Raw genomic sequence first — 23603 nt, 5'->3', positions numbered from 1 at the left:
TGCAGCTGCAGGCCGGGTGAGTGATGTTGCCCTCAGGTGGTGAGAGTGAAACACAGCAGCAGTGAGGTGGGAAGTCCATCAGATGGCTGAAAGATTCACTACTCAGGCTTTCATCAGCTCACTTGTTTAGCACCCTATTTGTGCTCGAATGAATCGCGTTTTTGATTTAGATTGTATGGGTTTGTGTGCGTGCATGCGTCTGTTTGTGTGTGTGTGTGTGTGTGTGTGTGTGTGTGTGTGTGTGTGTGTGTGTGTGTGTGTGTGTGTGTGTGTGTGTGTGTGTGTGTGTGCCTTGTGGAGAGTTTGTGTCGTGCACATGCGCAGTCCTCGGGTGAGAGGTGGCCTTTGTTTCGGAATGTTGGTCTCGTGCGCTTGCGCGTTTCTTTGCCGGACAGCGGAGGCACATAAAGCCTAGTAAATTGCACCAGGGCAATAAAATGGCAATAAAATGACAACAACAGTGCATTAATCCATCACCAGGGAGCGCTGAAGGTACTGTAAAGAGCTCTGGCTGCAGTCTGAAATGATTTCTAGGTTTATCAGCTCAGGGCTGCAGCGCCCATTTAGCATGCCAGGGGGCAGTGAGGAGCTGGAAGGGCTGAGGCTCTCCATCCTTGTGGATTAGGATTTTATTATTAAAAGCAGGTAGGAAGCAACAATAAAAAGATGCAGCAATTTTAAATTGAGTGGGTTTGTATCATTTAATTAGAAGACCGAAATAATGAAATGGAGCTTTGAATGATCAGGGGACTGTCAAACATTCCCAGCTCTGCCCCTTCTTGCTTATTTGAAGCAGTATTTTCCATGCTCTCACAAGGAGGCAGCACTTCTCTGTTTTGGTACAGCCCCTCTGACGCCCTGTGGCTCCTGGAGAAAGAGAGCTTTATTTAGGAACACCTGGATTTATGTGGAGGAACCAGAAGCAGCAGGTGATGGAAACTGCTGGCGCAGTAGGTTGGCTGTGGCCAGGGGGTTCTGGCAAGGTTGTAAGTGGGCCCAGTGGGTCACACAGTCATTTCCTGTTTCTCTACCTCTTAGCTCTCTTTTTTTTACCATCTTTCTGTTCCAGCCTGCCTTCATCTATTGCCCCTGCCTTCCTGCCAGGCTCACTTCCTCCAATAGGAAACAGATGAGCAGCTCAGAGTCTTAGGTAGCCGTGATTTGCCCTTCCCATAATCAAGGCAACACATCTGACATTCATTTTCACATAGTTTGGGCTAAAATGTGCTTTTAAAGATGTCATTCTGAAGTAATGTAGCTTTCCTAACAAAAATTATCAAAGGTTATTTTTTCTCTGGTCATTGAAAGTTGACACTAATTTCATTAAGACCATTAAAGTTCAGGTTTCAAATTGGATGCTTACAAAGTGGTTAACTGTCTTAACAATAAACCAAGTCTTTGATTGTGCCAACATTCATTTAATTGTAAGTCACCTCTGGCATGCAACTCCTTTCTGAACAAACACACAAACTAACCTTTGAGAGAGTTTGTGGTGTAAACTTTTAAACCTCCACTCCCCATATGAAACCACTAGCCGGCAGCTATTCCACACAAACAGCATTCTAAACTGAACCAGGTGTGTACATGCCAAAGCAGAGAGGTCAAAAGTGGAAACATATGATCCACTCTTTCTTCTTCCTGCTCGTCTTCCTCTAATAACCTCTGCGTGGTTAAAAAGAATAAAACTCTGTGTTAAAATGCACCATTAAACCTTCCAAAATGCTTATGTAAGATGCAGTTTGGAGCATGTTGAACAGATTTTAAACCAGGCAACACAAGTATAGTGAAATTACAGAGGGGAAGAGGGTAAGGGGTGATACAAAGGGAAAGAACCAGAAAGATGATCAGACAGGCAAGGTAGTGGAGAGACTGCGGAGAGCAGGGAGGTAGAAGTAGGAGGTCGAAGTGTCTGGACTGTGGAAAGACATCTGTTTGGTCTGCTCTGCTTCCCAGATTCCTCCACATCCACTGGACCCCCGCACCACCACCACCACTCACATTGCTGTGTTGGGGTTTATTTCTGGCCAGCCAGCAGATGGAAATGAAGGACTCAATGTTTAGACATGTGCTGTTTGGATAGAGTGGGCCTCGTGTGTCACCGTTCCTACGAGTAAAAGCTTGCATTGCTGCGTTTTCAGAAGTATGAAATCTTAGACACATTCTATTTTACCAAGATTCACTCATGAATCAGTATGCAGACCATCCTCCTCCATTTCACTAAGTTTTATTATGAAATTGTTTACTACTAATCAGTGTAATGGACTAGACTAATAGACCTTGAATGTGTGTTTAACTTATATATTGTGCAGGCCTTAAGAGATGACAGAGCTCTTACAAGGATGGGGGTTGTAATATTGAATTATAAAACCCATTCAAGAACCTGTCAAGAGCCCCTTTATCCAATGTGGAGTAACATCTATGCCATCTTTTATGTGTTAGATTTGTTATTCAGCATGGCTTCATAAAGTATTTATCAAGACTTTATAAGACACTAAAATTGTAATCAGTTCAGGAGCCACCTCGAGCAACAGTACAGACCATGCTGTTGAAAGCTCTCTGTTTTGAGGCCTGTGTAAGATTTGCAGCATTTTAACCTCTGCCAGAACTATTCTTCATGGATCAGTTAATATGAACCTCCATATCTCCTGTTGAAATAAATACCACTATAGAAAAATCCGAGGGATTTCATAGTGTCTGAACTCTAATCCCTAATGGAAATAGAAAGAACTGAAACTTAATGTTCATTAGGCAGCTTAGAATTCAAATGAAAGAAGTGTGAAGTTGTGCAGCAGACAGATGTGAGTCTTTCCTCAAATGACAGAATGACTCTTGTCGCAGGTGGACTTTTCTCACTTGGTTGTAAGCCCTGCACCTCAAGCGTATAATACTTCACATTAATATACAGTGTAACATTAGATAGTTTATGGCCCTGCATTATGCCAAGGCTGGTTGTGGCTGGGAGCACAGGCAGGAGAATGTCGTGGTCAGTGGTGGGTCAAAAAGACTGTCACAGCTCGGAGTTGGCAGGAAGCCAGCCTTTGTACGTGTCTACTGTGAATGTTAATGGATTAACGCTCACCACACATACAGCCAGACTGGGGAAACTCAAGATGACTTTTAACATAAAAGGCCGCCAATAAGTCGCCATCATAAATTCAGGGACACATGCTGTCTGTACCAGCACAGCAGTCGGGCAAGTTTCCTCTGGGAGGCCTCTGAGGGGATACACAATGGGGGAGCAGGTGGGCTCTGTGGTGGTTAACCTTGCCTTCCAACCCTCACAAGATATGATCAGAGTATACTGGCAGCTGTGACCTGACTTAACAACACCCAAGGTATTATGTAGAGCAGGTACACCAACGCAATTTTCCTCCTAGAAACTACTATGCTAGTCTTCCTGATTATGTCTGTACACAGTGTTTAAACTCAGAGCCTGCTGATTTAACATTTTGTGCCATAAGAAAGGCCCATTCTGTGATGTTATTTTTCTCTTAATTGCTTTAAGTGAGCAACTTAGGCTTGTCTAATGTGAATTTCCACATGGCAAAAAGAGCTGTTGCTGTAGTGCTCAGATACTGTGCAGTGACACTTGCAGTCACTATGTGCAATCTAGCAGCAGGGGACAACGAGCTAATCTTGAAGAATAGCTTATACTACCAATTTAAAATCAATAAAGATGCATGGGGTTTTTTGGGACTTCCACTTGAGCTGTGAATAAGAGCTTGGTTTGAAGTGCACAGTTTGTGCCTTCATGGGGGGTCATTTTAAATCCACTGATGAATTTACAGCAAATTCAACTGCAAAGTTTCTCACACATTTTGACACTAATGTACCCAATTTTTTCTAATCATTTTGCTTTTGCGCTGCAAGCAATTAGGCGTAATTATGTCAGTGGATGATTTCTGGTCATGTATTGATGAAGTGATTTGCAAGAAATCATTAGCTGCACGGTTCAAAATAGCTGAATGGAAAACAAGTGGCACATGCCTGAAAAAATGTTACGGTGCTGGAATTTGTAATACAATTATCTTATTCTTGTAAATAAAATACTGTGCTGTGGTTTCCCATGATTTTCCGTCTCCATCCACCACAGAATTACTTAATGCCTTCAATCTTTTTGTGCTCTCTCTTCTCTGCAAATTAATTTATGGTCTAATTACAAGACAAGCCTCCAGATATGAAGGAACACAAATCTCTGGTCCTTACCAGATGGCAGAAAAACAGCACAGGATAATTGAAAATCTAGAATTGGATCAATATTTAGAAGCCCAAGGTTACACGAAGTGTGACACTACTATTAACATAGAAATATGATACATTATATCCGAAGGCAAATTGGCTTCTTTTATTTGATAGTGAATGAGTACTGACTGGAAAGCACTTAGTCCTGGTTTATCAATAACAGTTTTAAGGCAGTACTTCTCATACACATTTTGTTCTGATCCATCAGATATGCACTGCTGTAGTTTCTTATGCATACCTGCAACCAGCTGCTTGGTTGGTGGTATGTGGTGCAGGTCTCGAGGTCTTCTTTATGACACAATGTACCATGAAAGCTGAAAGCCCCACTGTGTCACTATCTCTGGCCCACCCCACCCCTCTCTAGCATTTACCTCTGGCCTGTTAAAAATGATATCAGCTCATGGAGGGCAAGCATTAGCATTTGCATTTTATTGGAAGCACAGAGATTTAGAGCGGAGGATATATCAGCTCTGAGCAGACAGAATTAGTTAACAATGCATTACCTGCCTTTTATGGCAGCTATAACTCTTCCCCCCTGGTGGGGAGAGGAGATGAAGGGAGGAGTGTGGAAGAGGAGGAGGGTGAGGTGGTTGTGTTGAAGGGGAAACACAGCCTGCAGAAGGCTGGCAGCGGGAGATGTGGCACACAAGAGGGGGGCAAAATGCTGAAGCTTTGTCTGCTGTGCTTTACTGCACATTAAGTGTGATAGCCACACAAATTAGAGTATTACGTCGCAATCACCTTCACACAGATCAGTGCTCTGTGCAGAGAGATGATGAGCCAGTTGTCACTGCAGACATTTTTATCTGATTGCAACAAGGAAACGGAGACACAGCTGTTGGGCAGCTGTGTGTACATGATCACATTTAAAAAAAGGCCACATTAAATTACATCCCACTCTGTTACTCATGACTAAGAACAATTTCTTTAGTTTCCCCTACATCAGCTAAAGTCTGTGAATCTGTTTTTTTTTTTTTTTATTTGCACCTTACCTTGCATTCGCATAATTACTGAGTGCATATTTATTTGTTTGTTGTTTTAGTGGTATCCTTGAGCAAAATGTAACTCTGATTAGACCCACTGCGGCAGTCCTTTCCCTCACCACAGCTGCACAGTAGCTCCCCCGGCACTTATTTAGTATAATGTGCTGCAAGACGACTCACCTCTGCTGTGGGCAATACCCTGTGGAACTCATTTACACTAATATTACTGGTTAGGGCGAGTATGTTTGAAGTGCAGAGAGGCTGTTGAGAATAAATAAATAAAAAAATGTAAGGCAACACGTAATTACAACACACTCTTCAAAAAAGTCTTAAATGTATAGATACATAAAGAAAACATCAAGTGGTAGTTCAATGCAATGTCAAACAATTTTGAGCATATGTTAAAAAGCTAACACCTAGCAGGTAAGCATGGCACAAACAACTCTCACGTGATTTTGCCTCATGTAAAAAACATCTTAAATACCATCACAAGGCTCAAATCTGATTTTTCTCATCTGGATTTTTAGCTTCAGTGGATGCTTTATTCTGTATTCCCTTAAATTACATATCAGAAGTGCATATACATCTGTATTTGCCACACATGTCACTGGCAGAACTCCCATGAGTGCCACAGTGGCTCTCCCAAACAAACCTTCTGGCCCGGGTTTGTCAGCAAACAGCTCCAGGGTCCATAAAACAACCTGCTGGTCTCTCCCTTTGCCCAGCTTAATGGTCCCAGGGGCTGGATATTTACTAGTGACCTTTGCATTCCATTTGGAGTGTAAAAGCCTTTTTGCAAGGAAAAATTCCATCACTTTCGACGTAGCCCGATGTGTGTAGATGTGTGTGCATGTGCATGTCAAAGAGAACTGCTGTAAAAGGCAGAAAGAAAAATATGGTAGTGAGGAAAAACCCAACCCTCCCTGCAGCTCTCAGTGATCTTACATAAGGATCTCACAGCAGACAGCAATCATAAATATCATTTAAATTTCTTTTTACAATCACTCCAAAAGTGCTTCTTAAAAAAAATGAAATGAAATGTATTTTTGGATCTGTGTTTTTCCCCTTTTTTTTTTTTGTCAAAAACAGTTAGTCTATTCCCTTTGTTATTTCAAGTTGAGAATACATCAACTCCCTATTATAGCAATATATTTTCTCTGTATGGAGTTTGCTATTCAAACTGTGGAGCTTTCACTCACTGACATTTTTGCAACACTCCATCATTGACTCAGCTGCTCTGGAACCAGCCATGCATGAACCATAATGACCTACTGCTTCACATCCAACATTTCTGAGTCACTCTCCATTTCTGTCTTCTCTCATGTCCATGTCTTAATCCTAAATTAATGACTATTTCAAAATAGAACTAATGGAAAAAGCCCAACTTTATTCTTTTTTTTATTTTTGTTACTTAAAAAAAACCTACAAGTTTACATTTATTCTAAATACAGACAGTGTAAGTGAGATACTTAACAGAACGTTAATCCTTGTTTATCAAAATTATGCCAATACAACAAAACTCAAACTGATGAATTTCAACAATGAGAAACCCAACTTTGGACACAGTACTTTGGCAGGCATAAAAATGGACCTTGCTTCAGTGTCATGAAGTAAGAGCACCATCTGCTGGGCAATAGCAGTCAGTAGTAATCAAACGTGTAAAAAAAATCTCAAACAAAAACATACAATGATTGACTTGTGTTTTTCCTTCTAAATTCACAAACTAGTGAAGCAGTTCCATCTCTTAAACTTCTTTCAGTTCAGTTTACTTTACTTTACCATCAGCTGCTTGTGTGGATTTGACATTTCATGCCTTTTATTTTTTATTTAACCTTTATTTAACCAGGAAAGCCCCATTGAGATTAAAAACCACTATCCGGGGAAAAACATCTGATTAAACCTCTGAAACAAAAGCCAACTGACAACTTTAACATTGAAAATGTTTATTAAAGGGTGCTACTGTACACATACTTGAAACATTTCTTTCACACAAGAAATAGTCTACTTTTTAAAAATTCGGCACTAGCAAAAATAAGGGAGAAAGCATTTTTAATGAAAGGAAATGACACCAAAATTATAACTGATATCAAGGAGCACACTTTATGGACTGTATGCATCTAAGGAGAGAAGATCAGCCTTTATTCATAAAGCACCCTCCCAGCTGAAACGCTGAAGAATCAGTCTGTATACACTGAAGATTTGGTCCAAATAGTCCATGCTGGAGCACAACAGGTCAAACTACAAAACTAACATTTATTTTGCATTTAAAAATTGACTGCGGGTCCCGTAAGTTTTGAAATGATCACAAAAGATGACTTATTCAATTAGAACCTGGGTGAAACATTAATATTGAGAACAAATGCTCTGGCATGCAAGTAGATTTTTCTGTTTAATGATTTCTTTTACAAAAAGTTAACTCACAAAGAAATGATAACTAAAACTGCAGGGCTGCCTAAAGCCCCATTTCCACTGAGCAGCCAGTTATGCCATTTTGTGCGTTTCCGTTATAAAAGGGGCCTGTACAGCCGAACCATACCGCACCATGTATGTACCACCTTCTGTTACAGTTGCTACAGTTTGGTTAAGGCGGAGCTACTAGCATCTAACAATAAAACCCATTGATTGGCCATTGTTGCTTGTAGCGTCACGTCTGTTGGCATCACACTAGTATGACGCCATGCTAGGAATTTGGTCTAAGCCCCGCATGCCCAGTGGCGGTCCGACTTGCAGTGAGAACTCTTGTCTGGATTGGCGGGACCATTCTAAAACTTCTGAACTGTACTGGCTTGTACCGAATCCTCAATGGAAACAGGGCTTTAAGACTGGTTAGAGTCAAGGTGGTTTACCGTTTGCCACCACAAGGTGGCAAGTCCCAATAACTGCTGTGAATGCTGGCTTCATCACATGTGGATACAATGAAGATTGTCAAACCCATGAAAATTGTAACACTTCAAACACTTCAGTTAAAATGAAAAAGTACAAAGATGAGCAAAGCATATTTTATTGTCCTTTCCTTTAACTGGTGATTGTGTAAAGAAATTAAAAACATCACATTCAAAGTTAGAAACAAACATTACAAAAAAAGAAAAAAAAAAAAAAACATCACTACATAATGTAAAAATAGCCATCTTGTCTTCTGTAAGATTTTGAATTTTACAGATATCCTGACAGACATAAAGTGAGGGGGGGGGAATCTAGAAGATAAAAACTTTTTAAAAAGGAAGCGATTACGCAATCAGGAGAATGCTGTGGTGGTTGCTTCCTGGATATCAATACTGTTGCCTTAGCCTCTGTGCTATAGTAGGAATAGGGTGCAACGTTCGTAACGATTTTAGGATGGGAGTTTAACAGTTAAAACAGCTTGTACTGAATCCGACTTAACACTGAATTTTAACAGAACAGACCTAATTTAATTTTTTGTAAATTCCTTTCCGATATAATATCCTGTAAGCACTAAAATATGTCTGTTAAGATGTTCAAAAGGTCAATAATACAAAGAAAAGAAAAAAAAAAAAAAAAAAAACAGTAGAAACATTCCCCAGTAGCATATCACCCACTGCCATTACGGCTTCTTTATTTGATGGATCCTTCTCAGGCGTCTAGGCCACTGTGCTCCAATAAGGAATGAATGGAGGAGAAAAAAAAACACAAACCATGTCCACATTTTTTGTGTCATTTTTAGACATGGCAGAGGTGAGGGATGATAGTTTTGGGTGTAGAAAAAAAAAAAAGAGAGAGAGAAACAGAGAGAAGAAAAAAAATGTCTGACTCAAGGTTTTCCCTGCAATGGAGTTTCCTCCTGAGGTGATGCACTCACGCACTGACAGCATCTTTCTCCTTCTTGTCACTGTCTTCGTGCCAGGTGAGACGTTCCTCATAGAAGGCTATGACAATCTGAGGGCACTTATGATTGGCCTCCTTTGCAAGCACAAGATCTGCCTCATCAGAATCTTTCCTGCAAGAGATGAGTCAAACATTGTAAGTTCTGGACTTCTCTGTACACATCAATAATACATTGCCATGTTAGGGACTAAACAGAACATGCATTACGGAGTAAAGCTAAATTGCCATCACTGCATATGTATTTAATTACAAATGGCAATTTCATGGCAGCTTAATAAGTTTATAGAGAAATACACAAAAGAGGAGGGTTATGGGAATAATTTAAAGGCATATTCACACCGACACTCATCGGTCTGCTTTAAACAAACCCTGTTTTGCTTCCAGGGATAGTATAGTTTGTGTGGAGTAGTGTGAACGTGCAGCCGCACTCTGGTGTGAACCAAAAAAACAAAACTCCAGTCCACTTGAAAATAAGGGATCTTAGTTCTCTTACAAGTGAAATCTGGTTCTGTTCATTTGCAGCAAACAGACCATCCACTGAACCAAAGACCGGAAGTGATACAGGGTGTGTTGTTGCGCAACACACTGGACCCCAAGACGGAACCCTCAAGACTGCATAAACTTGGTGTTGCTCCATTGTTTACTTGCAGTCAACAAGTTGTTTTCAGTCCTGGCCAACTGAGTCAGATCTTCTGCTTTCTGCTTGGTCAGTGCTTGAAGATTTGTTCTAACTGCGTGATGTTGTCCAGATGGTTTGGCCCACTTAAACTGCAGAGTGAAAGCAAACCAACCTAGAGTTGGGCTTATATCTATATTAGCATCACATGCTTCAGGACAAAGAAAACATGCTAGTAACATCATAGTTTTTAAATAAATTATATTTATTAAATTATAAATTGAATAACCCTCTTAATAAAACAGGTACCAGAATTAGACAAAGGAAAAAAACAAACAAAAAAAAAACGTATCTGAACACCCCAAAACCAAACCAAGGTAAGGAGCATAATTTCCCGGCATTCCCCACCATGTTGAACCCTGGATTTTTCCAGTGTGAATGTGATGACGTTTTTTTCGTTTAAAAAGGTTCAAATTTGTCATTCAAAGGCAGGCTTAATTTATGCTTCTATGTTCATTAATGTGGAACCTACAGCAGAGTCCATGCAAGTCATTGTGGCAATGATGTTAACAAAAAAAAAATAAAGTGTTTTAAACTACGGCCATTTAAAATGGAACGTAACATAAATGATAGTTATATAAACTTTTTGTGTGTGCATTTGTGGTGGTAAGTCAATAACATGCTGTCAATTTTTTAAACACTCCCCATGATCTGATGTTTACATTTATTTCCATAATCATAGTTTCCCTTCGTATATTACAATAAAGTAAATAAAAATCTAAACTATATGAATCATGCTATTCCATCTTGCAGCCAGTGGTAGAACAGAGTGCAACTGTTGCACCACACCAAGGTTAACATGCAGAAATTAGAGGACAACGCCACACCAGAAAAGCTTGTATTACATACTGTCATATTCTATAATAAAACTCATCAGAAGGACAAAAACCTACCATTTCATAAGGAACATTAGATCTCCACACGAGTCGGTTGCTCCGATGATCTTCTCTGGCTCAAGTCCTCTCTCAAAGCCACGTGCAACAAGAATTTCATCCTGAATGAAAACAAAGAAAATCATGTACATAACAATTAAGTAGGAGATGCTCCACAACATGTTTATATCCGTTACCATGTAAATTGTAAATATATACAAAGCAGCCTCTGTAATTTCTAAATTCAACCTGACATGTAGAGACATCTACTTGCTTTATTACCTCAGCCAAGGCAGACGTTATGTTTTCAACAGTGTACATTTGTCTGTTAGCAACATAACTCAAAAAGCAATGGATAGAATTTGATTAAATCTTTTAGGAAATCTCTGAATTGGAATAAAAAAAGTGATTATTGTCCCTAACTCAACAGATAATGCCCTGAATCATTGACAAAAATATAAATAAATAAAAAATTAAATAATGATTAAATAATGCTGATATTCTGGATCTGGTGATCCCAGTGATTTTGGGCATTATCTGGTGATCCATAAGGGTTAAAATAAAGAGGGTACTGGGTTGGCTGTTTGGGTTTTTCCTCAGGTGAGTGACCCTATGGCTTGTAGATCGATCATGCTCTGCATTTAAAAACTGACCAATTCTGCATTTCTTTTGTCCACAGCTTCTACATAGTACTTACTTCTTTCTTCTTTTTGGGCTTACTTGCACCCTCATCCTCATCATCATCTGAGTTCCTCTTCTTTGAGCTACTGGAATCTTTGGAGCGTCCTGATGAGGCCGTGTTTGGCTTGCTGCCCCCACTGCTAGGTGTAGCGCTTCCACTACTAGTTTTCTTGTAGGTCTTCATGAATTCTGCAATAAGTTCAGGACAGTCTAGATTCTTCTCTGGCTCCCATGTGTTGTGCTTACTGAAAAAAGGATCACACAAAGAAAGAAAGTCAGCACAGCATTCAAAATAGCTTTCAATATTACACTCAACAAAAACCAAGACCATTATATAACAAACCTTAACTCGCACACTACCTTGACAAACTATGTTCACTACAATGCCATCTTCCTGATCTTTAATGACTTAAAAGGTAAACAGATTCAGGTTTCTAAATTTAAGTGCTCTCAGAAGACTAAAACTTTCAGCTTCTACTTACTCAGAGTATCCTTTCCACTTCAGGTAGAATTCAACCCTGCCTTTTACCACTCTCCGGTCCAGCACCTTTTCCACAACATATTCTTCCTCATCAGAGGATGAGGACTCCTCTTCGCGAGACTTTTTGCCCATAGCAAAGTTTGACGTTTAACAACACGCTGTCGCAGGATAATGGCACTTCCCTGTTTAAAAGGAAACGATAGAGACCAACGCTAAATAGAACTGCTATTATTATCATCATTTGCTCAGTACGCATTTGCACATACCCACACATTTACCAATTACGCTTTTAGCCACATGCAATTAACTTAGAAACGGCACTAGTTGCTGGTCGGTATCCTAAGTCAGCGTTAGCAACGTGGCTATCGTATATCAAGGAAAGGCATTGCTGCATTGTCGTCAATGCAATCTGCTACATGCTCGATCAAACAATTAAAATACCCAAAATCACCAAGCCATTTGAAATCCTATCATAAAAACCCTCTCTAAAATGTGGTAGATCAAATAATTTTAACAAAATATGTATGACGTGCACATGGATACATGGTTTTGTACTGTGCTAATCATACGCAAACTTGCTAAAGCGGGTAGCCAACAAGCTAACGATCAAGCGAGCCTGCTAACTTTAGATTCCAAACTACCAATTGATACCAACATAAATAACACGCATAAATTATGGTTTCTTACCCTCTGGGTGTATAGACCGAAGGTTTTGAATCGTTAACCGTGGCAGTGACTTCCGTCTATTGTGTACCTGCAGTGTGTAAGGCCAACGCAGAGGCTACCTTAGCATTTAGCCTAAATCACATAAAGGTGATGTGCGCAAAAAGCGCGCGTTAAAGGCGCACAATGAATGTACCCGCCCCTGTGGTCAGCTGATAACCCACAGATTTGGTTTACAAACATGTCTTTACTGTGATTTTAACTCAGTTATGTAATATATGTATCGCAATTAACATTTATCTCCGTCGACATTGTGTATGTCTAAAGAAAAGACATATTTAAACATTGATTCCATGTTAAACTAACGTCTACTAACTAGAGAGTCTACTAATGCACCAAAAAGGGACCAAACGCCTGGTGTAAATTAAATAGACATGGGCAGACATGATCTGCTGTTATGTTGCAATGTAGATCTTTTGCTTACTTATAGTTCACTTTGTTGAATTCTATTTCTTTTTCCTGTTTGTTGTAAATTTTAATTAGTTTATCTTTTAAGTGTATTCTATCGGTCTTATATGGAAAGTATCAAGGCTCTTTTGTCGTCACCTAAAATTTGACTCAGACCCCTTTGTGCCTAATCTTGGTAATGTTGCATCTTTTTTAACCCACTCTGTATCCATATTATTGTGATATTTTCTTTTGGGTTTCTATTTATCACTTGTCTCATAATATGACACATATATCCTCAAATGTCTATTATATTTAAAGCACATGAAACCTCAGGAGAGCCAGATATTTTGGTCCATGGCTAAGAGGCATGTTAAGGCCATCGATCTCGCCGTGGATATTTATCATTTCCCATTTTTGCTTTTTTATGATTTCACCGAAAAGACCAGGGTCATCTAGAAATAGTGTGCAGCTGTTAAAACCAGAGATTTTTGTTGTGGTTACATTCAGAATACATTTTTTATATATATATATATATACATTTTTTATATATATATATATATATATATATATATATATATATATATATATATATATATATATATATATCGATAATTTCTAATCACGCGTAACCTTTTTCTTTTTTTATTCAAATAGTTGACGTGTACGATTTCTACCAGGTGATTTGATATTCGAAGTGATTGATCGAGTTTGGGCCAATCAAAATTGGACTTCCGTTGACGTTAGACTGCAGCGGGAACTACCGACCAATTGCTGTGTAAAAAGGCGTATCCCTCCCTATTTATTGTACTGTTGACTAGCAGTTTAGTCTCGGCTGACGCAGATCGCTGCTCTTTGGTGGTTACACAAGGAATCTTCAAGGATCCGTCTGCAAGATGTCTAAAGACGTGAGTATCGCTTTCGAGATGGTATTATATATTAAATTTAAAAAGTAATGTTGAAACGGCTTAAAATCGGCAGCTGCTCAGGCCTACCTTTATTTGATTTGGACTGCGTTGTTGTCGCAGCTGTAGCAGACGTCCTCAATGTAAAGCCGCCATTTTATAGCAACTGGGCCTCGTGGCCCTTTGTTCTATCAGCCATCTGTTTTTGGCACTCACAATCTTCCCTCAACATCTATCGTCAGATATCATTTACCTGTTGTATTTTCAAACATGTACCTATGTTAAGTTTAAATGTGTGGGGTTTTTTCTTACATGGGAGTATTGATATGATCTAACTAGCGAGCTAACGTTAATGGCGGCAGCGTCTCCCCCCACCCTTCTCTTGTTTTTGATGTATTGCGCAGAATGGAAAATGTAAAACCTTCGTGGTTATTGTGAATCTGGCTTTTGAGGATTGGTTGCTGTTGGCTTTTTTTGTCTGCTATTTAGATGTTTATGTTTTTATCGGTCTGTTGTTTAGGTCCCACGTGAGCCGGAGCAGCTTCGCAAGCTGTTCATTGGAGGCCTGAGCTTTGAGACAACAGACGAAAGCTTGCGTGCTCATTTTGAACAATGGGGGACCCTCACAGATTGCGTGGTAAGGTCAATTATTTTAGTAGCTATTAATTTGCATTTGAAAATAAAAAATAAATAAATAAATGAATTTGCTGAGAATAATCAATACTTTCTTTAGGTCATGAGAGATCCCAACAGCAAGCGATCCAGGGGTTTTGGCTTTGTAACATACTCGTCAGTACAAGAAGTTGATGCTGCTATGTCTGCACGCCCTCACAAGGTGGATGGGAGAGTTGTAGAGCCTAAACGTGCAGTTTCCCGAGAGGTATGTTAAATAACCCGTGCAATCTCATAAGAAATTAATTATTTTGCATAACTTGCATGTGAGGATCTAAACTATAAAGTGTAAACTTTTTTTTTAATGCACTTGTCTGCACCCTGCTGTAATGATTTATGTAAAACACTTTGAATTGTCTTGTACATGAAATGTGCTATACAAATTTCCCTTTGCCTATAAATATGCAATATCACTAAAACAAATGTCTGATTTTAGGACTCCAACCGCCCAGGCGCTCATATAACCGTAAAGAAAATCTTTGTTGGCGGCATTAAAGAAGATACAGAAGAATCACATCTGAGAGATTACTTTGGACAGTTTGGGAAAATTGAGGTCATTGATATCATGACTGATCGTAACACTGGAAAGAAGAGGGGCTTTGCGTTTGTAACTTTTGATGACCATGATTCAGTCGACAGGATTGTCAGTAAGTACAAATGTTGCACTCTATAGAATTAGTCAGATTTACTTTGAAGACATAGTTGTTAATTACTAAAACTCTTTGTCCCATAGTCCAAAAATACCACACAATCAACTCTCACAACTGTGAAGTGAGGAAGGCGCTCACCAAGCAGGAAATGCAAAGTGCAGGAATGGGAATGAGAGGCGGGCGCAACAGCGGAGGAAGACCATATGATTATGACAGAGGCTTTAACCAAGGTATGACCTATGCAAGTTGTGTGGTTGATGGATTTTGTCAGACTTCGATCAAACTGACCATAGTGGTCTACTTCTCATTTAGGTGGCAGGGGAAGGTATGGAGACGGTCCATACAATTGCAATGGAGGTGATGGCGGTAAGTTCACATCTCAACAAGTCTTTGTTTTAAAATAATTTGTTATTTTGGTCATATACTGACAGTTGTGTTTTTTTTTTTTTTTTTTTTTTGTGTTTTTTGTAGGCTATGGAGGTGGCCCTGGTGGTCCTGGTGGATACAACAATGGTGGAAACCGAGGATATAACCAGGGTTACAACCAGGGTGGTGGTGGCGGCGGTGGTGGCGGTGGTTATGGAGGAGGAGGAGGAGGAAACGGTTATGACAGTAATGGCTATGGTAAAAAATGGACTCCTCGCTCGAGCTTGTTTTCTATTTAAATAAAAGCTACCTTTTATGACACACTATCTTATTCTAGGCAATTGTGGTGGTGGTGGTGGTGGCGGCGGCGGCGGTGGTGGCGGCAATAACTACAACAACATGGGCCACTACGACCCCCAGGCTTCCAACTTTGGGCCGATGAAAAACAACTTTGGTGGTGGTGGCGGCGGCGGTGGCGGTAGGAACTTTGGTAAGTCATCAGGAGACAACACCAGCAATGTTTACTGGCAACTTTTAATGGGTGAATAAATTCTTATTATCCTCTTTTCAGGTGGCTATGGAGGTGGCTCAAACAATCCTGGTGGCTATGGCCGTCCGGGACGATTTTAAGATCTGAAATGGTAAGCATCTACAGGCATGCCTAAAGAGATATTTTGTTTTTAAAACCAGAGTTTCATTGTTAGGAATCATTAAGTGTAGATAACTTTAAACAAATTCACTCTGGATGTCAGGTCATATGAAGTCAGTGCACAGTTAACAATGTTGTTCCATATTGTTCAACAGGACTGAGTACTTAGGAGCAAGGAGAGGAGAGCAAGCGAAGTGACAGGGCAGCTGCAGGTTTACCTCCTAAATCTGCTCAGCCAAACAGTTGTGGCAGGTTACAGCTGCTACAAGAAGAGATGTACTGTAGATAAATCATGGAGGGCCTTCATTTAAACTTTGTGATCTGTTTTTTTTTCTTTCACATGTATTTCTGGAAAGCAAGCATTCCAATGAGGGTTTTATGTTTAAGTCTGGTTTTTATTTGTAACTGCATCCAATCTGAAATAAACCACCTTTCAGTTTTGTTTTTTAAAAGTCTCGTTAGCTTCTTTAGTGGTTTGGGCAAGGGAGGGTTCACCGTTAGGTGCCTTGCAAAATGGGGATAAGAGCTACCTCATTTTTAAACAACCTGAGGAATCTGGAAAAGCCAATTTCCCAGTGTCAACAAAACATGAGTGTGAAGTGGTGCACAGATACTATCTTCATAAAGAGCCCATCACTTGGTAGAGACGCTACCCTGATTTCTACAAAGCTCAACTGGAGGATGCTAGCTTACATGCAAAGTCTTTGAGGCTAGCCATGGAGCAAGCTGAGGGAGAGAAGTAGCAAAACCATCGCCAGGATCATTGAAGCAGGGGAGAGTGAGAACAGAGGCCTGATTCTAGCAGGCAGCAGCTACGAAAAGACTTAAATGCTGTCTGTAGGTAAGACCAGACTTCTCAACTACTGATGGTATATCTTGCTTTTACCGTTTAGCTGGTAGTGAGTTGTGTAGCCCAGTAATGGCATTACAGTAACAAAATTTTGACTTGCACCTATATGGACGGTAAAATTGGCCTCTGTAATTGTGCTTAGAGGTCCAACATATTGCATGCAATTCAGTGTTTACTCTGAAGTTTTTTCTTTTTTTTTACTGATGTTGTCTTTCTGATTTGCAGGAAATGTCAAAATGGATTCCACAATCTGACTTCATGTCATGTTCTGTTTAAGAACCTTCAGTCAGGTACAGAGCAAAATGTTTCATAATTTTTTGGCACTTTATTTGCTTTTAAAAACAAAATCTCATTCTTCACAGGTTTGAACGTCATTCCTAATGGAGTATTTTAAACTTGAAGACTGCAATGCAGTGTTTTTTTTTTTTTATTTATTTTTTAATAAAGTATTTTTCTATAAAAAATGGTGTCTCATTTGAAGCAATATGAAGTGTTTTGGTACATGTATGGCATGTTTAACACAAGAGTTAAGTTATAACCAAATGAACAACCAAAAAATTACATGTTTAAGTTGGCACAGTATGTAGCACACTAGTGTAAAACAAGACAGATTTTCAGCATTGAGCTCTCTTTTCCATTGTATGAGGTACCAGATAAATTTTACCATCAGGTGTCTGTTGTAGAGAATATTCATCTGTTGAGTAAGGTTGTCCATCTTCATCCCGTAAGTGAGAAAATACTTCTGCATAGAGGTCTGTAAAGCGGCGCTTGACAAAAGCCAGGCTGCGTTGGAACTCAAGCCGTTCCTGTGCCAGGTGTTCCCTTTGGGCCTGCAGCTGGCTCAGTTCTCTTTCGAGATGAATTATACTCTCCAACTTCCTCTTCCTGCAATTCTGAGCTGCCACCTTGTTTTTCCCTCTCCTTCTAATATCTCTGACTAGTGCAAGTTGAGTATCTGTCAGAGTGTACTGTGTCAGGAGTTCGTTGAAGTCATCCACAGGTAGATTGATTATCTTATCCATTGGGAAAGGGATCTTCAAAGCCTTGGCCCGTCTCTCATCCCTGCTCAGTGGAATAGGGGCGGGAGTTCCTCCTTGTGGCTTTGAATACATGTTGTACTGTGAGCTCCCTCTGCTGGTCATGGCAGCATTGTTGCATAGATCAGCTGGACTCTGCCTTTTGACTGGCTGAGATGCCAAAGCGCAAGATTGTGAGTGGGAGAAAATGGGTTGAGGTGGGAAGTAGGATGTATGTGCACCTGGTTGTAAATATGAGTGAGGCTGACTCTGATAGTCCATAGAATAATGCCCTCTCATGGCATGCTCAGTCATGCTGTCTGCTTCACCATCACTGCACGTCATTCCTATGTCGACATTCTGGTAACCTGGTGCACAACTAACAGGATTGTCTGGGGAGGCTAAAGGGGGGCTGGATCCCAAAGACAGACCAGAGTCTGATTCTAGGTCATCAGCAGAATGAGCCTGCACACTTTGGCTAAGTGTAGTCCACAGCATGTGGCGACTTAAGCCCTGAGAGAGAGAGCTGTTTGTCCTCCTGTGCCCCAAACTGGTACCTGACATGTTGATGAGAGATGGCTGAGTGTGAGAAGAGACTGGGAGCATTCTCTGACTCAGCTGAGATACTGAATTTCCATACAATGGCTGAATGTTGCCCAGACGATGGCTGGCAGTCACCTCTTCAGTGTAAGATCCTTCGTAAGTTTCAGCAGTGCTCAGCTCACAAACAGCAGGAAGTGGTTCAGAGTGGGGCTGACTCATTGCATACTCTCCTCCAGGGGCCATGGGTTGCATGGTTTGATATTGTGTTGATTCATATGAGCCATCACTTGGTACTTCAAACCCCTGTAACAAAAACACCCAGTTATGACTGACTGGCAGAAATGTACCGTCTTATTAACAATGGCAAATTAACTAAAAGTAATTACTGTATTTTTACTTTACATATTTTTTGCAGCTCATTCTGTTCTGCTGTCAAGCAGTATGTGTGCCCACTTCAGCATGCCACCTGTAGCCCATGAAGGACTCTAAAAGATGTGATCGGGTTTCACTTTGAAACAGATGGCTATTGTACAGTGCAGGGGGCCAGCAGCAGCATCCAGCATGCACCCTCCCTCAATCCTGTCGTCCTGCCATCACTCAAATGGACCATTGTTGCACAACTTACCTGAACATGCATTTATATATATATATATAGTAATTAATTAATCTCGATTAATCACATAACAATATTTGCCCCAAAAGCAAAATCTTTTCATTCGAACAGATTTTAGTGGACGACTGAATGAATTAATAGACAGACATTAATACTGTAAACTCAAGCTCTACTAATGTGTGGAAAATGCATTAAAAATTTAAATTCAAAACAGTGGAAAAATAAATAGAAAATATCCCTGGGCAAAACTTAACAGACCTAAAGTTAAAGTGACATTTTAACTTGCAGCTCTGATTAAGAGTCTACAACATGTTACATAACTTCGAACTTTTAAAATTTTTTTAATGTCTCTTTGTTAATAGGCATTATTATATGACAGTTAGCCAGGACGGGATCAGCCAGCAGCAGCTTTGTGTCTGGTCATAGAGCAGTGTTAACCACCTTCTGCTCAGGGAATATAAACTCGCTAAACGTAGCGCTCGAGCTCTGACGTGTGCGTCATTGTTATTGGTGTACCGGAAACAGTGCACTGACAAACGTTCCGCGTTGTTTGGAACGCAAACTCCAATTAAATGCGTTAAGTAAATTTGTTAATTTTTTTTAATTAATTAATTAATTAATTAATCGTAATTAACGTTATATAAAAATACTGCTTGTTTTTGTTTATTATCTTAGAAAGTCTACTGGTATCAAATAAAGCTTCTTAAGTGCCCTTTTTGTTTTATTTTCTTGGCAAAGTGAGTTTAATTTGCACCTAGAATTAACTAATCTTTTGTGAAACCCATTTCTCCGTTTATCTATGCACTTTAAAAAAAAAAAAAAAAAAATCCATTAACAATTTAAAATGGGTCCTTGAATATGTGACAAAGAGATAATAAAACACATTAACTCAAAAAAATACAGAGAGACGATTTGTGATAATGTACAGTAGTGTGCATCCAAAAACAAAAAGATTACATTTTTGTTTTTTGTCTTTAAAAATATCAGTTTTCATATTGCTCGTCATTTGTGTGTAGGTTAAAACTGACTACTTCTTAAATTCTTAATTTCTTTATACAGTGTCTTGTATAATGATAGTCAAAGGGTTCCTAGTGTAATGATGCTACAGTTACCTGCAACTCGGTGATGGCCATCAATTCCTGCCAAGCCACATCCATTTCTGTGTCCTGTGGAGCTCCATGAGATCGGACTCCAGAGAAATTGGCTGGCATGGACACCCCCCCACACAGCCTGCTGGGAGAGGGCACTACCTTGTATTGGGAAAAAAATAAGGTTTTTCAGATATTAAAGAAATAATTAAATAATAAAAATGTAAAACTTGATTGTTTGCTGAGGTTTCTATTTTCAGCACCATGTAGATGGACCTACCTCACACGTTCTCCTCAGAGGGAGAACATAGTTGGTTGTTGAACACATTCAGGAGAAGTTTTTGCTGCAAAAATTCAACCTGGTGGAGATAGAAAAACTTGTTACTACAATCTATACCCTAAGCTGTTCAATAGGGGGAAAAAACAAAACAAAAAACAATTACTTGTGTTTGGATAAACCGTCAAGTCACAGAACGCCTTCACACACACCATCTCTAGAAAATTACATATCTTTGGACCTGCTGGTGCAAAAAAAAGTGACAGTTTGAAGGCTCTTTTGACAAAACATAAAAGGTTCAGTTCAGTTGAGTTGACTCCTCCCATCAGCTGTTCCAGGGTGCAGCTATGCCAAGCCCTGATAAGACAATCTGCGGGAAAACAGCATGCTTTACAGCGAGACGAGGGACGAATGCCTGCTTTGGGAAATTTTTGGCTCACAAATCTGCAGAAATTGTGAGTCTATTTGGACAAAGTTAATCAGCACCAATGTTTGACTGTAATCTACATTCCTTTCAAATGATTTCAGTACAAGTTTTTTAATCCATTTGTCACAAAGTAAAGTCACAACTTGATCTGTATTAAACTACTGATCAATAGGCTGAATCAGTTGTGGTACGAAACCAAATTTAAATCCCTGGATATTGAGTTAAACATACACATCTATTACAATGCTTTAGTACTGCTCCAGTTAAACAAAGGAAGAAATAATAAAAAAAAAACTTAATGACTATTCTAATACAATTTTTTAGGAATTTTTATGAATTGTGTGTTATTCTTAAGATCCTGCATAAATAAACATTTTGGGATATAAATAAATAAACAAGCAAAAGCAACACGTCTGATCAAGTGACATTTTAAGACAAATCCAAAAATACAGAAAAAATATGGTTATGATTGGATCTTTTAGGGAGTGCTGAGGATGACTGGATTCCTATACAATTTATGTATAATATAGTATATCTGTGTAATTGAAAATCTAGATTCATCAACAATACAATTTATCTTTTTAAAATTAGTTTTTAAAACGGCTCAAACTGTCTACATTAGTTATACTGGACTAGATTTGGGAAAACTTATTAAAATTAGACATATATTTGTATATAATTTGAACCATTTCTACTTAATTTTTGAAGAGGACATTTGCCTAATCTAAGCGCAAGATCATTTCTAATAAAATTAGACACCTCTGGGTTTTTTTTTTTTTTTTAAATCTTTTTAATTTGATAAAACAAAATAGTTTTGTTTGGTTTTTACTTTAAGATCTTTATTTTCTTGCAGATAATGAATAAATAAATAAATAAATAAATAAATAAATAAATAAATAAATAAATAAATAAATAAATAAATAAATAAATAAATTTAGTTATGTCAAACAATGTGATATTTAGGATAAATATAGTGTTGATTTCTGAAGTCCATTGAAAGTAAGGACTCAAAATTCATTAAGGACTCACCAAGAGTAAAACTCATTCAGTACAGTTAACTAAACTATATTGTATAGTTTTGTTTCTTTAGAAAAATCCCCCACACCACCCCTTAAAAAGTTGTAATTATCCAGTTTATTCATTCATTCAAGTTAAACAGACCGTCAAAAGTTTAGTTAAAAATCACTGATCACTTTGGTCTAAAGAAGAGTAGAATGTAGAATGTATTTAAGTAATTTCCTGCATCTATTTGAATATAATTTAATAAAGATTTCAAATGGAAACCCTTCTGCTTTATAATAAAATCAGTAAGATATATTAAAATATCAGCATAAAGAAGATAGATGAACCTACCTGAGTAACTTTTTCTGCATCTTCAACAGGGAATGAGTAAAAAGAAGAAAAATACACTTCAGATGTGAAGCACAGTCCTTGAGATGATAGCAAGTAAACTAGTCTATAGTGTCTTAACAGATCACAAGCGGTATAAAGCATGAGGCCTCTTGCTCTATGTCTTATTTAACTCTGTCTGTCTCTGATGGGCTACACACGCAGCCACCAGCATAAATGGGGTGGCTTCATGTAGACAAACGTAATCTTCCTGTAAAGCACCCACACTATTCTTTTTTTTTTTCTTTTTTCTGTGCACTCGTGTATCCTTAAAAGCACGCTCGCACCCTGACCTCCAAATTTCCCTTTTGCCCACATGACAAGCCACAAACCATCAGTCTGGCACACACTATGGCAGTCATTCTGTCAGTCCACACTGGAGAAGGTAAATGTTTACAAATCCTCCACAAAAAAACTCTAGACCGTTTTGATTCTAATTGTGCAATGAGAATAAACAAAAAATTATAATATGAAACAATTAAAAGTAAGCAAAAAATAGCATTATGGTTCTCACTATCCAGGCTAAACCGTTTAAGAACAATATCCTTTCAAATTCTCCCTCACGAAAGGTATCAGGAGTGTGATGTAGAGCACCTGGACTCTGGGCCCTGTTAAAGCAGGGGTGGCTTGGAGGCAGGATTGAGACTTAGTTTAGTAGAAATGGAATGTACACCCTCCAACAGGTAAGAAAGAGTACATTGTTCCTCTATCTGGCAGAGCAACTGCCAAAGGAGAGAGAGGAGCTGGGGGAGAATGAAGGGGAGCGTGTCTTACATAGCAAGTGACCATTAAAATCCCTTACAAAAAATCCCCTCAATGCTTGATGTGAAACACTGTGAGCAGTAATTTCACCAAGTGTATTTTGTTGAACTGTCCTATTGTGCAACAGTTCTTTGTTTAAACAATTCTTGACTGAAAAAAAAGATGATGCTTATTTATTTGTTTATCGAGATATTATTTATCATCTTATAGTATAGCAGATAACAGCGGCAGCTTGTCTCAGGATAACAGTGATGAACTAATTTGGCTCACATGAAACATTCATCATCTTTTATTCTCTGTAAGAAACCCCCTACTATGTTTGTAATGTGAAACATTTAAAAGCAATTCTAAAGAGGGGTTTAACATTTAAAAGCATTTGTTTATGATAATAAATCACTTGGCTGACATATCAAAATATGCTTCTATCATTCAGCTTCTGTCACTACATGATATGTTAAACTTTCTATTAGATTATAACATCATTGTTTTAGAGAAAAAAATCAAGTTT

The 23603-nt window shown here is 38.9% G+C and overlaps 3 protein-coding genes across 8 annotated transcripts; 1 reads left to right on the top strand and 2 right to left on the bottom strand.

Annotated features, from left to right (window-relative positions):
- Positions 1 to 6592: 6592 nt before the first annotated feature.
- On the bottom strand, positions 6593 to 12615 carry cbx5 (chromobox homolog 5 (HP1 alpha homolog, Drosophila)). The gene is made up of 5 exons (XM_042003026.1): positions 12466 to 12615; positions 11780 to 11960; positions 11314 to 11542; positions 10638 to 10738; positions 6593 to 9180 (listed from the first exon to the last, which is right to left on the bottom strand). Exons 2-5 carry the CDS (start codon positions 11908 to 11910, stop codon positions 9039 to 9041), a joined length of 603 nt encoding a protein of 200 aa, XP_041858960.1. The 5' UTR covers positions 11911 to 11960; positions 12466 to 12615; the 3' UTR covers positions 6593 to 9038.
- Positions 12616 to 13666: 1051 nt separating this feature from the next.
- hnrnpa1b (heterogeneous nuclear ribonucleoprotein A1b) lies at positions 13667 to 17444 on the top strand. 5 transcript variants are annotated; one of them, XR_006012398.1, is made up of 11 exons: positions 13667 to 13796; positions 14314 to 14430; positions 14527 to 14673; positions 14902 to 15112; positions 15199 to 15345; positions 15428 to 15481; positions 15587 to 15739; positions 15819 to 15971; positions 16053 to 16122; positions 17206 to 17270; positions 17343 to 17444. XR_006012398.1 is itself a non-coding variant. In XM_042003024.1 (10 exons), exons 1-9 carry the CDS (start codon positions 13785 to 13787, stop codon positions 16109 to 16111), a joined length of 1017 nt encoding a protein of 338 aa, XP_041858958.1. In that variant the 5' UTR covers positions 13667 to 13784; the 3' UTR covers positions 16112 to 16122; positions 17206 to 17317. The 5 variants fall into 5 exon arrangements, 4 of the variants coding, with proteins under 4 accessions (XP_041858958.1, XP_041858956.1, XP_041858957.1 ...); XM_042003024.1 differs by lacking the exon at positions 17343 to 17444 and having other exon boundaries at positions 15819 to 15935; positions 17206 to 17317; XM_042003022.1 differs by lacking the exon at positions 17343 to 17444 and having other exon boundaries at positions 17206 to 17317.
- On the bottom strand, positions 17255 to 22444 carry nfe2 (nuclear factor, erythroid 2). Of its 2 annotated transcripts, none has more exons than XM_042003020.1 (4): positions 22298 to 22444; positions 20521 to 20599; positions 20265 to 20402; positions 17255 to 18842 (listed from the first exon to the last, which is right to left on the bottom strand). In XM_042003020.1, exons 2-4 carry the CDS (start codon positions 20566 to 20568, stop codon positions 17595 to 17597), a joined length of 1434 nt encoding a protein of 477 aa, XP_041858954.1. In that variant the 5' UTR covers positions 20569 to 20599; positions 22298 to 22444; the 3' UTR covers positions 17255 to 17594. The 2 variants fall into 2 exon arrangements, with proteins under 2 accessions (XP_041858954.1, XP_041858953.1); XM_042003019.1 differs by lacking the exon at positions 22298 to 22444 and adding an exon at positions 20684 to 21126.
- Between the last annotated feature and the right edge of the window lie 1159 nt (positions 22445 to 23603).

This window comes from Melanotaenia boesemani, chromosome 13 (assembly GCF_017639745.1).
Source record: "Melanotaenia boesemani isolate fMelBoe1 chromosome 13, fMelBoe1.pri, whole genome shotgun sequence".
Classification (NCBI taxonomy): Eukaryota; Metazoa; Chordata; class Actinopteri; order Atheriniformes; family Melanotaeniidae; genus Melanotaenia; species Melanotaenia boesemani.
Note: the sequence above shows the minus strand (reverse complement) of the source record. Positions and strands in the feature narration are given on the sequence as shown.